General features: G+C 48.0%; 2 protein-coding genes across 2 annotated transcripts in view; one reads left to right on the plus strand and one right to left on the minus strand.

Moving 5' to 3' along the window:
- Window positions 1-226, plus strand: part of LOC122383494 (2-deoxy-scyllo-inosamine dehydrogenase-like) — a 1068-nt gene extending 842 nt beyond the window's left edge. The window contains exon 1 of the mRNA XM_043369996.1: window positions 1-226. This exon is cut by the window's left edge and continues 842 nt beyond it. Within this exon, the coding sequence (XP_043225931.1) occupies window positions 1-226 (226 nt within the window).
- A 3956-nt stretch (window positions 227-4182) lies between these two features.
- LOC122383497 overlaps window positions 4183-13724 on the minus strand; it is a 40422-nt gene continuing 30880 nt past the window's right edge. The window contains exons 7-9 of the mRNA XM_043370000.1: window positions 6200-6413; window positions 5400-5545; window positions 4183-5079 (exon numbers count right to left, since the gene is read on the minus strand). Of these exons, the coding sequence (XP_043225935.1) occupies window positions 5015-5079; window positions 5400-5545; window positions 6200-6413 (425 nt within the window). The 3' untranslated portion in view covers window positions 4183-5014. The remainder of the gene's footprint in view (window positions 5080-5399; window positions 5546-6199; window positions 6414-13724) is intronic.

A 13724-nucleotide genomic window follows, 5' to 3' on the forward strand; every position in this document is an offset into this window, starting at 1 on the left:
CTACCTGCTCGTCACCAGAGAGCTCTCGGTCAGGAGTGCGGTCGCCAGCCCCGATACGTTCCCGCGCGCCACGGCGATGGTAGCGGCGCTGGGCGCCCGCTACCTGGACCCGCCGCGCCTCGGGGTGGAGGTCTTTAAACTGGAGCAGTACCAAGAGGCAGTGGATAAACTCAAAAAGGGAGAAATCTCCAAGGCCATGTTTGCTATGAATGATACTCTCGAGTAACTAGGCGCTTGGTTGTTGGAAGGCTGCGAAAAGAAATGCACGGATATCGTATAAGCAGTAATCGTATAAGCTGCAGCTTAGCGTCGAAAAGTTTTGCAGTTTTGCAGCTTAGCGTAGAAGTAATTGCAGCTTTGGCAGTTTTAACGGCAGTTTGCAGGTAACAGGTTAGAATCTAGTATGTGGTAGTTAGCTTTTCATATGCAATGCTTGTTTATGCTTTGTTGTTGATGCTTTGTTTGCAATGTGATGCATTGTATGTTTTATGTGGAATTTTCCTCGGTTTTATTTTCACAATCAGTTTTATGCAATTCTATGCTTTGGGGATAAAAAAAAAAACTGTACGCCGTCTGTTTTGTGGGATACGACTTTAAAGAGGCCTCAGAATGTGTTTATTGGGCCACCCGGTATATTATGCAATGTGCATTCAAAGTGACATAAATACACTTTATTGTGCCAAACATGGACGGTTTGCAAGGCAAAGAATGACAGATGGAGAACTACAGTGAAATCTTATAAAATAATGGAGCTGAACAATGAGTGAAAAGCACGAGAAAAACGGCGACGGAGTCTTGTGTAGATACGGAACACCGGGCGGCGAAGACCAAGGCTTGGTCCTGAATTTATATGAAAAAACACGACACAAATACGAAAATCTGAACAGAACACCATTGTTATCATTTCTAGCCGCCTTGCGACATAACTCCATAGGAAAGTCACTGCCTGCTACTCGTCTGAAATTGAGTGCATACCGATTACCCGTTTCCACAACCGGATATCTGGCAAGTACACCAAACTTGGGCAAATTTAACTAAATCTGTTGAACAACAAATATCTTTGAAATGATTTTACTTCACCGCTTTTCTCGAAAATATAGTCTGAGAAGTTGATAAATCAGCTATAATAAACGTCGTCGGACCATCAATCCTCCTTGGCCGAAGGGGTTGATATTGCGGCCAAGGGTTTGTCGGTTGGTTGTTGTTGGGTTTGTTGCAGCCCCTGACGGGTTTGTCGTGATTCCGAGTGCTCAGAAGTAGAACGCTTCAGCGATCGCAACACAACACTCAAAGTTGAGTCAGTTCTAACACATCGACCGCGGTCACAACAGACACACCGGATACCAGTCCCGGTCACAACTGGCACACCGGTCCCGGTCACAGCTGACACACCGGTCCGGTCCCAGTCACAACAGAGTACAGACACACCAGTCCTGGTCACAACAGACACACCAGTCCTGGTCACAACTGACACACCAGTCCCGGTCACAACTCACACACCAGACGCGGTCACAACTGACACACCAGTCCTGTTCACAACAGACACACCGATCCCGGTCACAACTGACACACCGGACACCGGTCACAACTAACACACCGGACACTAGTCCTGGTCACAACTAGCACACCGGTCCCAGTCACAGCAGACACACCGGTCCCGGTCACAATAGACACACCAGTCCTGGTCACAACTGACATATCGGACACCAGTCCCGGTCACAATAGACACACCGCGCCGGCCGCGATCCTTAGCAGTGGTCGCAGCTCACATGCCATAACGAGCCGGTTGTTTTCTGTTTACCGACAGCTCAGTCACGAACAGAGACGTCTGACGACACCGCCCCCCTCCCCCCCCCCGCTCTGGCCGCCGCGGCGGGCCTCCCCGTGTCCTCGCCGCTGAGCTGCACTGTGGGCCTCACACCATACACGTCAGGCCAGTGGTCTGCCTGCCTGCCTATATAGTGTGGCGCCGGCCGGCCGGTCCGACAGAGGCCCCCCGGACGGTCGGTGGGTACCGCCAGTCCTGCTGTCGCCCCGCCGCAGTCCGGTGACGGTCCCGGGATGAGGTCGGCTGTGCTGGTGACGGCTCTGGCGCTGGTGCTGGTGATGGTGACTCGCTGCTCCGGCCGGCCCCAGGAGCTGGAGCACGGTCCCAGCGGCGGGAACCTCGAGTTTGTCCAGATCATCCGGGTGCGTTGCCCGCCGGGGTTCGTCAAAGTCAACGGCCGCTGCACCCGACTCGGTAAGCTCGCCCATAGTGCGCCCAGCTTTTTGAACACAGCACGAGACCTGCTGACAGAGTGACTGAGAAAACTGGGTAGTGGACGCTGTATCGTAGAGTGCAAGGTAGAGTGTAGTGTTAAACCCCGTGAGATCCATTGATGAATTCAGTTAAAATTCCCGATCAATCACGTACCGCTGTGTGATTGTAAATATGGGCAAATGTTTCTTGCCAGTCGGGGAAATGGGAGTCAATTACAAATAATCTTCATGAAGTTGACGATCAGTAACAAGGTGAATAACAAGCAATGTGCGCCAGCCAGTGTTCCAAGTAATTTATCCAACAAATATCGTACTGTGTCCAAAGAGACGTTAACAATGAGGGTCGATTGTCGAACTAAAGAAAAAAACTCTAATGGACCGGGGGATGGGGACTGCTCAGTGTTCAGGGACCGGACTCGGAGGGTGGGGTTCGCTCAGGGACCGGACTCGGAGGGTGGGGGTCGCTCAGGGACCGGACTCGGAGGGTGGGGGTCGCTCAGGGAATTTAGGGGAATTGAGGATTCAAACTACAATAGATATGGAAACGGCAAAAAAAAAACTAATAAAAACCTAAAAATCTAAAAACAAGAGCTGCCTCACTTCAAGGGAAGCCGGAAGCGTGATAGGTACACGAGATTCTAGCTCAACTATGGAGGCCAAAGGACAAAACACTTTTCAACTAATTTCCACTCGGTCCGTCCGGCCGGTTGGCAATGCTTGTTGAATAACACTGCACAGGTAGATATGTAGATCAGAGTGTGGTGTAGATCAGAGTGTGGCAAGCTAATATGATGCTATTGCTATCCTCATAAGATAAGGCACTGTGATTTTTTCACGCCGTGGTTTGTGTTTTTGTTCGCAGAGAGAAGACGGGACGACTTCCCACCGCTGACCGTTCTCGTCAAATAGTCTGCCCCCATGGACCTCCAACGGAAATACGGACATCGCGCTGTCCGCGACGCGGTCCGTGGAGAAATGACGTAAAAATGAGACGTCTTCTTGGCTAGGTATAACTAAAAGTTGATACCTGCACGATAATGGAAGCGGTGACACCATTCGCTTTGAGGAAACCGCCAATAAGGGTCGTGTGACGCCATTTTACGAGACAGCCAATAAGGATCGTGTGACGTCATTTTACGAGACAGCCAATCGGAGCCGTGGTGACGTCATTTTACGAGGCCAAACAGCCAATCGGAGCCGTGGTGACGTCGTTAGCCCAATCGGAGCCGTGGTGACGTCGTTAGCCCAATCGGAGCCGTGGTGACGTCGTTAGCCCTAGCCGAGCCGGCAAGGGAAGCGCAGCCGAAAGGGAGAAAGAACACGTCGGAGGGGCAGAGAGTGTATCTCGGTCCGATAAAAGCGAATATCTCTAATAATGTTATATGTAAACATATGACATAAATTTTAACAAATAAACATTAATAATTCTTAGCTTCGTCGTTCGTCGACAAAGCCTATTTGTAGTTTGTGTTACTTCGGATTCGAGCCATGGTGTAATAAGCAAACCATGAAACCGATTTGTCCATCACCGTTCCGTCTCTTCCATCCTCAGAATAGTGAAATCCTTCTCCTCCACACCTCAAACCCATGTTCCGCGCTGGACGGGCAACTTTATCCCATGCGGGTAGCTCCCTTAGAAGCGGCACCGTAGCCAGGTGCAGCACTGGTTGTCCGGGGGCTGGGTGGCCTGTCTACTGGACGGGCTAAACCCCGGCGACTCACCAAGGTGCCCGTCCAGACCAATGTCTCCCCCTAATTCCTATCATCCTTCCGGCTCTGAAATGGTCTCGTCAGACCGAAAAAGCCTAACCCAACAAAACGAAAACTGCTTTGTCCTTTAATGCTATAACAGTTAAGAACCTCCTCGGCATTATCTGTAACTAACATCACTATAAAGTTGCGTCAAAGAAAACGCCATAGTTGGGGTGGCCACTTCAGCAAAGGTTGTGTATTCAACACCTCAGTCCTGACATGCACTGACAAGAGGTCCAAAAAGGCTTCCTTGAGGAACCCCTCTGAGCCACCGATCGTATCTTTCCATCGCGATTATCATAGCCCGTGACATCCCGAGCCGGACATATCTGGTCTAAACGAACCACAGCAGACCGGACCAACGACACAGTGACGGCGAGGTCCGATATCGCCTGGACCGGCTAGCTCCAACGACTCTCTGGTCTAAACGGAATGCGCCACAACAGCATAGCGGCGTGACGTCACAACACACGTGACGTCACCACGGCGGTACCACCGACACGGTGACAACGGTTTACCGACGGCTGGACAGTGGCCCCGAGCGTGATCAATCTCGGATACTAAACATACCCTGACTGTCTATGAAGGCAGCGTCAACAAACGTTCCAATCTGTGCTCAAATCAAATGATCAGCCTTCAGGCGGGGACTGAAACTAATCGGCCGAGCACGGCGGTGAAGTACCCGCGGATCTGGCCCCATGCGACGGGGCGGCTCGAAATCATTCTGGATGTGGAAGTCTACACCTTTTTACGCCCAATTTAGGCGACAGTGCACACATTCCAGTAAAGTGCAGGCGATTTCGACAATACAGCATAGTCTGTCATGGCAAACTGTCGAAATCAGTTGCACTATTACTGAAGTGTGTGCACTGTCAACATTTGGCCGTAAAAACTGTAGATGTGCACTTTGTTCAGTAGAGCGCTGTCGACGGGACACGGTGCTGCCATCTGTTGTCGAGTTCCGACACCGGAGCGGTCGAGGCACTGAGAGGCCGGGCTTCTAGTAGGGGCACACGGTGATTTTACTGCCACTGGGAGGCGAAGTAACCTTGAGGTATACAGACTCTGAAAACAGAGCGTCAGAACATCACACACTGCTAGCTAGTGATGTCACATAGGGCAGCTCAGACTGATGACGCGTCGTCACTTACCGATACAGAAACGACCGCATTGACAATCAGCACCGACTAGGCTAGTAGATATCACCGGCCAATGACGTCATGAGGGCTGATACTGATACTGTGACGTCATCTACTCAGTCAGACGTCAACAAATGTGACGTCACTACTGGTGACCTCACGTGCGTCAGTGCACGTGTGTGTGCGTCCGAGAGGCCGGTGGCGCCGTGTCGGCTGGTGTGGGCGGTCAGAGGCGCCGTCACTTACTTGGGACCCTGAAATCGATGGTACGGGACAGACCCTTGTCATCACATCCTAGGTCTGTCTCGTGCAGGGCGGTCAAGATAAGTTCACAGTTTTCAGCTGAAAATCCAATGAACAGCCACTTCAGTAGCCCGCAAGTCACTGCCATCCTGCAACAGATCAGAACAGAGCAGAACAGGTCAGTATAGCCGCACCCAGTCACACAGTGGCACCAGCCTGCGATCGATAGTCTATGTAGGTACACGGAGACACGATGCGTCTCCCGCTATCTCAAGTTCCTGGCTTAGTGCAACAATGAACTACAAAGAAAAACAATGAACAAAGATGGTCCACACGACGCTGAGTTATTTCCTCAAAACATTTCTGCGCATTAAACTTTGACCATTCCAGAGTACATGTTTTTATGGATATATTGCAGTTGTCAATCCAAGGAAAAGATCGACAACTAGTCACTATGGATTGACTCACTATGGATTGACAGATATTGTGTAAAGTCAATTCCAATGCAGTTGACATCGGTTTACTTGCACTTAAAACGGCAAAGGTCACAGGAGCCAGTTCAGCCCAGGTCTCGTCAATAATCTCATTCACCCTGCATTGCGTCGTTCCGGCAGGACCTGCACTCTCTGTGGATACCCTTTCTTCTGCAACGTGTTTGTTTTCATTTCCAATGTCCCTGGGTCGGCATTCCTACCGGCAGCTCCTACAGAAGTCCACATACTATTATCTCTGGGGTCATTGCGGCCTATCCAGACAGACACACAGCCGCAGGCGTACCCGGCGGCGTCGCCCGGCCGACTGACCTGCTGACCGCTGCCACCTCTGACTGGGTCAGGGCAGGGATGTCCGTGACGGGCCGGGTGTCATAGAGCTGCACCGTTTCCAGCTGCGCACAGCAGTGAAGGGCTGCTAGCACAGCACAGGAAATGGCGCTTGCTCCATCAAGAACGACAAACCTCAAGTCGGCGAGGGTAGCCAGGAGGCGTACCGTCGCTTCCGGTGTCACGGACGGTGAGCCTGTAAAACAAACAGACACACTTACCAACTGGAATGGTACAAATCACTGGTATTAATAGGCAGTAAGGTACCCAGCATAACGCCTTTTTAGGTAAAGAACGAGTAAGTGCAATAGCGGACGCTGCACGTGTGCACGCAGAGTGGGACCTAAAGCGCTTGCGCGGGCCACCTCACTAAAAGGTTCCTAACAGCAGCTGCGTACCAGCCTCGAGCGCAATTGAGCCAGTCACTCTGGTACTTTCTCTGTTCACGTGCGCATGTGCAGTAGGCCCTAGTCGCAACACATTAATAGACATAAGTTACTGGTGGGTGTCCAAAGGAGGACTCGCTTTGTTTCGCCCAGTCGTTAAGGCCGCCGTCCACTGCGACGGAATTCCGTCCGGAGTCCGTCCGGAATGTCGCCGCACGCTGGCCGCATCCGGTCCGGATGCGGTCCGGATGCGGTCCGGATGCGGAGAGCTAATAAATGTTTCCTATCACTTATTACCAAATAAAATATTGCAAGTAACCAGCAGCGAATACTCTTGCCATTCTAAGGAAATAATTTTTACTTACTTCATGATGATCGAGTTCCGATTCTTCGTACAATTCACAATGTTTGACTCCGATACGGTCCCAAACCACGTCTGTTCCGGACGTTCCGGATGCGTTTTCCGCAGAAAAGTTCAACACGTCGGACATCACTCTTCCGTCTCCGTAGCAACCGCATCCGAAACGCATGCGGAGAGCTGACGGAAAATCAACAGCTGATTGCCGTTCGGATGCGGTCCGGACGGAGCGCACACGATTTCCGTACGGACCGGATGCGCCCATAGGGTTCTGTGTTAAATTCCGTACGGACCGCACGCGTTCCGCACAGTGGACGGCGGCCTTTAGAGCTTTTGTAGGCAGAACCAGTATGTATGTACGGGTATCAAGCCTTCGGGTAATAAATTCAAATTGACTCCCGCTGTGTATCATAAAGGGATGTTCACAAAACACTGACACATTTTATTTCAGAATTAAGAGAAAGCATTTGCTCTCCGCATGATAATCATGGCATAGGCAGAGACATTCAAGTGTTATTGACGTATTTTGGGGACATGTCATATTCGTTTCTGAGAAGTTACAGCGTATTTTGCAGATAACGAGGTTTTCGAGCAGTGCACGACTCAGCCTGAAACAGGAAATTGTCCCCCGTTTTTGGGCACGTGCCTGGAGCATTGCGACACCTCCCGCTGCACTCGTCAGTAGTTTTGATGTCCTTTAGATTGCTGCTACAGACCATGCCACTCACGTGACCCTACAGTAAAAGTCCAAGGGGGTTGAAATAGAAAGAAATGGCCGGCTATGGCTGAGAGGTGATGCGCCAGATAATGCCCCCTCCCCCTGTTCCCGTACGAGACCGATCATCGCAGTTACTGCACGTGGGATGACTCCGAAGTGCCAGAACCACCGAATGGCGTAGGGGTCGGCGCTTTCCCGCCGCGGTAGCTAACGGGAGCCGTTAAAAGGTGGCGCGGTACCACCCTACAGCCACTGCCAGCATGCAGCTATGATTTATGGCAGCAGCACTTCCATGCGCGCCAATCTTGATATCCTTAGGAAGTTGACCACAGTATGCAACTAGTACAAAAAATAATTCCTGCAAATTCATCTGCCAAATTTCAGACGAATTCGTGGACTAGTCAAACGTGGTGGCAGATAGTGGCCGCGAAAGCTTAATTGTTTTGCCGCCAAATTTTGTCGCCAAGTCAAATTTCCCTATTTTAACATTTAATTTGTTTAACCCGCGCCCTGGTGGGGGGGCATTTTTTTGCCCCCCCCCCCCTCCAGACTTTTCACATATCTCCAGAACCGTTGCGCCGATCGTCACCAAACTTTCAGTACCCTCCCGGGCATCAATTTTACACATGTTGACCAAAAAATTTCCTAAGGCTCTGATAGGTTGGCCGCAAATGACGTCAGAGTGACGTAGTGCTCTGCCGTTTTTTGTACCCAAAAAAAGGTTTCGCGGGAAGAGCTGTCAGGCCTATAGCTTTTAAGATACAGAAAAACGTTTAAGACATAAAAGGTGTAAAATTACCAGGGCTACTAAACTGCTATCTTGAAATTTTGAAATTTTAGAATTTTGACCCCCAAACCCAAAAACAATTTTTTGAATATAATAGCAAAAAATTCCACAAGTTTTTCGATTTTCGAAAAAAACGGAATCTATGTGATAGCCTCTACCGACTTCTATTTACATACCACATTTTAGATCGATACCTCTTCTTTTGGCCAAGTTACAGCGAAACAAAAAACTTCAAAATTGATTATGTCAAATTTTCAAACTCAATTTTTAGCAATTCTAGACCACGTAGCGCCAAATAAAGACCACTATTAGACTCGACGTGACGAGATGCATCGAATCAATATCGTTAAGTGGCGCAATTTGAGACAGTGGGGCTATTTAAGACAGTACAGCAGTGGTTTAGTAAAATCGCTGTACCATGAAAACCGTTTGATACCGTAAAGTGGCGCTATTTGAGACAGTGGGGCTATTTGAGACAGTACTGCAGTGGTTTAGTAAAATCGCTGTACCATGAAAACCGTTTGATATTGTTATCATTTTTCTCAGGCTGACGTGGAATTGAACGATGAATGCCATGGGTATTTTTTTTTTGAAAATTTTAAAAAGTTTTTAAAGAAATTTGACTTTAACCCTCGCCCGCACATGCCATTTTCCCATCCTAGAACGCAGATGGGGGGGGGGTTGCCACCCCCCCCCCCCGCGCCATTTCGTTCCTGTTGGAGATAGAGCTTAGCGGTAAGGACCAAAAACATTCTTTGGGAAGAGACGAATCCAATGATACCCAGTTTTACCTTCTCAGGTCAGTCATTGACCTTCCAGGTCAGGTCAAACTAAAAAATGTTGCTGTTTTGGGTCACCGTTGGATATCAAGGGCGCTGCTCATCATATACCGATGACGATGCCGTTTTGTGGTGCCAAGCCAGCTAGAACCTCTTTGTCACACTATCCGACCAGTTTTTTGCTGCTGAGGTCATTTCAGGTCAAGTTAGGTCAAGGTCAATGATATGTGTTTGTATGTCTGTGTGTGTCTGTGTGTATGTTACAGGGAGTTTGAGAAATCCGTGAGTTTGCAAACTCCCTGACCCGTCAGTGAGTTTTCAAACTCACTAGGGAGTTTGCAAACTCACTAGGGAGTTTGCAAATTCACTAGGGAGTTTGCAAACCCACTGACCGGTCAGGGAGTTTGAGAAATTTCAGAGCGATTGGGACAAATAAAAACAAGTGGGCATAGCAGTTGGGTGGCAAACGTCCCGTCCGTGATGTTAAAACAAAGGCGGCTAGTTGTAGGGCCTATTTAACCGTCGCACGGTGACAAACAACTTATATATCATATGCCCGCCATAAATACCTACTTTTGACTTTAAACTGTTCAGTGATCTAGCCCAAATATGTACCGCCGCTTTATTTAGTCAAACAATTATTTTGTTCACGGCCCAATTAGATCCGTTCCACACAAGTGTGGCTATTCCAGAGTCAGGCTCAATATATCGAAGTAGAAACAGCTCAGTTGGTCATTTATGCTAAGGTATAGGCACACGTATGGAACACTTGTGTGGAACGGATCTATAATTGGGACGTGAACTCAATAAATGTATGACTAAATGAAGCGGCGGTACATGTTTGGGCTAGATCACTGAACAGTTTAAAATCAAAAGTAGGTATTTATGGTGTGCATATGATCAATAAGCTTTTTGTCACCGTGCGACGGTTAAATAGGCCCTACAACTAGCCGCCTTTGTTTTAAAATCACGGCCACTCACATGCTACACACTTGTTTTTATTTGTCCCAATCGTTCTGGAATTTCTCAAACTCCCTGACCGGTCAGTGAGTTTGCAAACTCCCTAGTGGATTTGCAAACTCCCAAGTGAGTAAACTCACTGAAGGGTCAGGGAGTTTGCAAACTCACCAGGGAGCTTGCAAACTTACGGATTTCTCAAAATCCCTGTAACATGTATACTGATGTGTGCACCGATTGTTTATGTGTCCATATTACATGAGATCATGAAATTAGAAGCTTTTACCAAAAATACAGTCAAAGAAACTTCACGAAAAGTAAATTTAGCTTGCCTAAAAGTACGCAATGTTCTTAGATGACCCAGGTTGACCTTGACCCTGACCTTGACATGACATCTGTACATCGTCGAACAACATGTTCCATGATAAGTGGGAGGTAAGACTGGCAAAAAAAAGCCGAAATCAAGGTGTCAAAAGCTCACAAGACCCATAGCCAACGCAAGATATTGGGTATTTGTCATTTGGGTCATGACATGACCTGAAGAACAAGGTCATATCTCCGAAACCAAAAATCACAGAAACTTGAAATTTTCAGTGGACATCAAGAAAGGATAGAGGAGCAGCTATACGAAAAATCGGGCTTCTAGCTCTAAAAATGTTGAGTGCAGAGCAGAAAAACTACCTGGGGGGTGGCAACCACCCCCCCCCCCCATGTGCGGGCAAGGGGTAAATGAGAAATACAGTGAAAACACAATTTAAGTTATACAGAAAGCACCCCTACCTGCAGCTTAACATGGTTGAAGTTTTAAAAACTTTGCAACCGAATATATCGTAACTAACGTTATACTTATGGGCTAAGTATGTACATTTTTCATGAAGACATCATGTATTGTTAGTGACAAGGGTAGTGACGATTGTGTAACCCAATGTCTCCGAATCCCGATGATACCCAACTCGTCAAACCTCAACATATGCCAAATACAGCTGATGATTGTGATGCCAAGGCCCTAAAACAGGTGATATGATGCATCCGAAAAGACATACCGCTACCTGATAAGTGTATCAAACGTTCGACCTAATAAACACCTGTGGATCGGCCATGGGTTCATGGTACTTTAACCCTCGCCCGTATTGGTGTTTTTCCAGCCGCGAACGTATAAGGGGGGGGGGGTCCGTTGGACCCCCCCCCCCTTGCCGTTTCGCCCCTGATCGAGCTAGAGCTTCGCGGAAAAAACGAGCGTGTTGCCCGTGACGAGAGGAAGCCGATGATACCCAATTTTAAGGTCCTAGGTCATTGGTTGACCTTGCAGGTCAGGTCAATGACCCCAAAGGCGGGAAAATCGGGACCTGTTAGAACGTCGTAAAGTGTGGCTGCCATGGGGTTTTTCGGGGTGCTGATCACGAATATCATGTTAGTTTTGATCACAGATGATGTCTTCATGTATTTAGGCCAGGTCGGGTCAGGTCAGGTCAGGTCAACCAGTAAGGGTATTCGTAGTAGGTGGCAACCGCCTCTGACAGCTTCGTAACATGTTACGAAGGCACCAAAACTACTTCGTAAATGTTCATATGGTTGCTTAATTCGAATTCAGCTCCAAAAACTGGCCTAGAAACATGTAAAACTCGAAAAAGTGAACCGAGGTCATCAAAGGTCAATGACCTGACCTGACCTTCAGGTGACCTTGACACCCACCTTAATGCATGGGGGCAACATCATATCACATGTTTGAACGCTTGAAACCACGAAAAGACTGCAAACGCGCGGCTAATGCGAGCCGACATACGCCGAATCGCGATTCCAGCCAAACATGGTCTCGAAAAGTAGGTCACAGGTCAAAGGTCATTTGGGTCAGGGTCATGAAATTTTCACGGTAGGTGTGAAATTGATGAACGCGAGGGTACTGAAAGTTTCGTCGCGATCCGCCGCTTTTTACGCGAGTTATTCGCGAAAAACCATGGGGGGGTCCGTTCGACCCCCCCCCCCCCCCCTATACGGGCGAGGGTTAAAGCAGCAAGCAATATTAACACATTGTAACGGTATGACCATCTAGCTTGTGACGATATTAGTTACTCTCATGAATATGTGCATAAAATATGTTTCATCAGTCACTGACGTGGTCGGCAATCGATCCATGTCTACTATGGTTGACGAGAAGGCACCATTAAAGGTTATTTGACATGCACACTTACTGTTAGGTGAGCCTTCAGTATACGTACAGGGTGACACAAAAAAACGGTCATCACCAAAATTCGAATAACTTCGGAAGTTTTATTCAGATCATCACCAAACTTCGGCCACTTTAGGTCACACCTATGTAGCAGACATCCACCAAGTTTCAAGTCTTCACTACGAATACTTTTAGTACAGTGTGTGTTTTACGGACGCTCCACAATGTGCTCCAGGTGAGCGCCCCGGCGCTGCAGGGCGTAGGCACACCTGCATCCGGCGGGCAAAGTTGCCGATAACCCGATAAGAATAACGCTTCAGGGGTAGCACACCCCCTGAGCACTGTCTCCAGAGGCCATTGCACTCTGTAAAGTGCACAGCCATCGGGTTATCGACAACTTTGCCCGCCGGATGCAAGTGTGCCTACGCCCTGCAGCGCCGTGGCGCTCACCTGGAGCACATTGTGGAGCGTCAGTAAAACACACACTGTACTAAAAGTATTCGTAGTGAAGACTTGAAACTTGGTGGATGTATGCTACATAGGTGTGACCTTAAGTGGCCGAAGTTTGGTGATGATCTGAATAAAACTTCCGAAGTTATTCGAAATTTGGTGATGACCGTTTTTTTTGTGTCACCCTGTACTTGATGCAGTGCGGTAACCGGCCCTTTGACACAACATGCAGTGATCGAGGAACATCGGTATAAAATCAAAACCGTTTGACCTTTTTCTGTCATTTCTTCACAGGTTGGTGTGCAATTGAACAATCATCGTGCAGGCCATTCATTCAACCATTTTGGAAACTGTTCTCTTTTTTATGCATTACGGTGTTTTTTAATACAGTAGCGAGCCTGTCTCAAATAGCCCCACCGACTTTCGACCTATATGTTTTACGCCGCCAGAGTGAAACAAAACAACTTTATTTGAAAAATTGCACTGTCGTTGACTTGAACATAGTCCTATATTATCATCCTGTGATTTTTAATGCTTGGGGTCGCATCACATTATGACAGTCCAAGCAAAAAGTAATGCAGCTTTTTTAACAGACCGAAATGCTATGTCCAACGGAAAATGAACAATTTGATTATAAGGGTGATGTGACTGTATTTGAAAGAAATGCTTTTCGTCAGAAGCATCAAAATTTAATTTACAATCGCATAGCAGTAACAGAATTATCCCTAGCTTGACCGATTTTCCTCAATTTCCTTGCAACTAAAACTGCCTCAAATAGCCCCACACTATGGGGCTATTTGAGGCAGTCTTCAACTAAAAAAATAACTTTATTAATTGCTACTTGCTGAAACAAAATCAGCCTATTTGAAAGCAGTTACAGAGTACTACGTTTTTGCAATTTACAT

The sequence above is a fragment of the Amphibalanus amphitrite genome, unplaced genomic scaffold (assembly GCF_019059575.1).
Source record: "Amphibalanus amphitrite isolate SeventyFive unplaced genomic scaffold, NRLGWU_Aamphi_draft 000165F_arrow, whole genome shotgun sequence".
Taxonomy (NCBI): domain Eukaryota; kingdom Metazoa; phylum Arthropoda; class Thecostraca; order Balanomorpha; family Balanidae; genus Amphibalanus; species Amphibalanus amphitrite.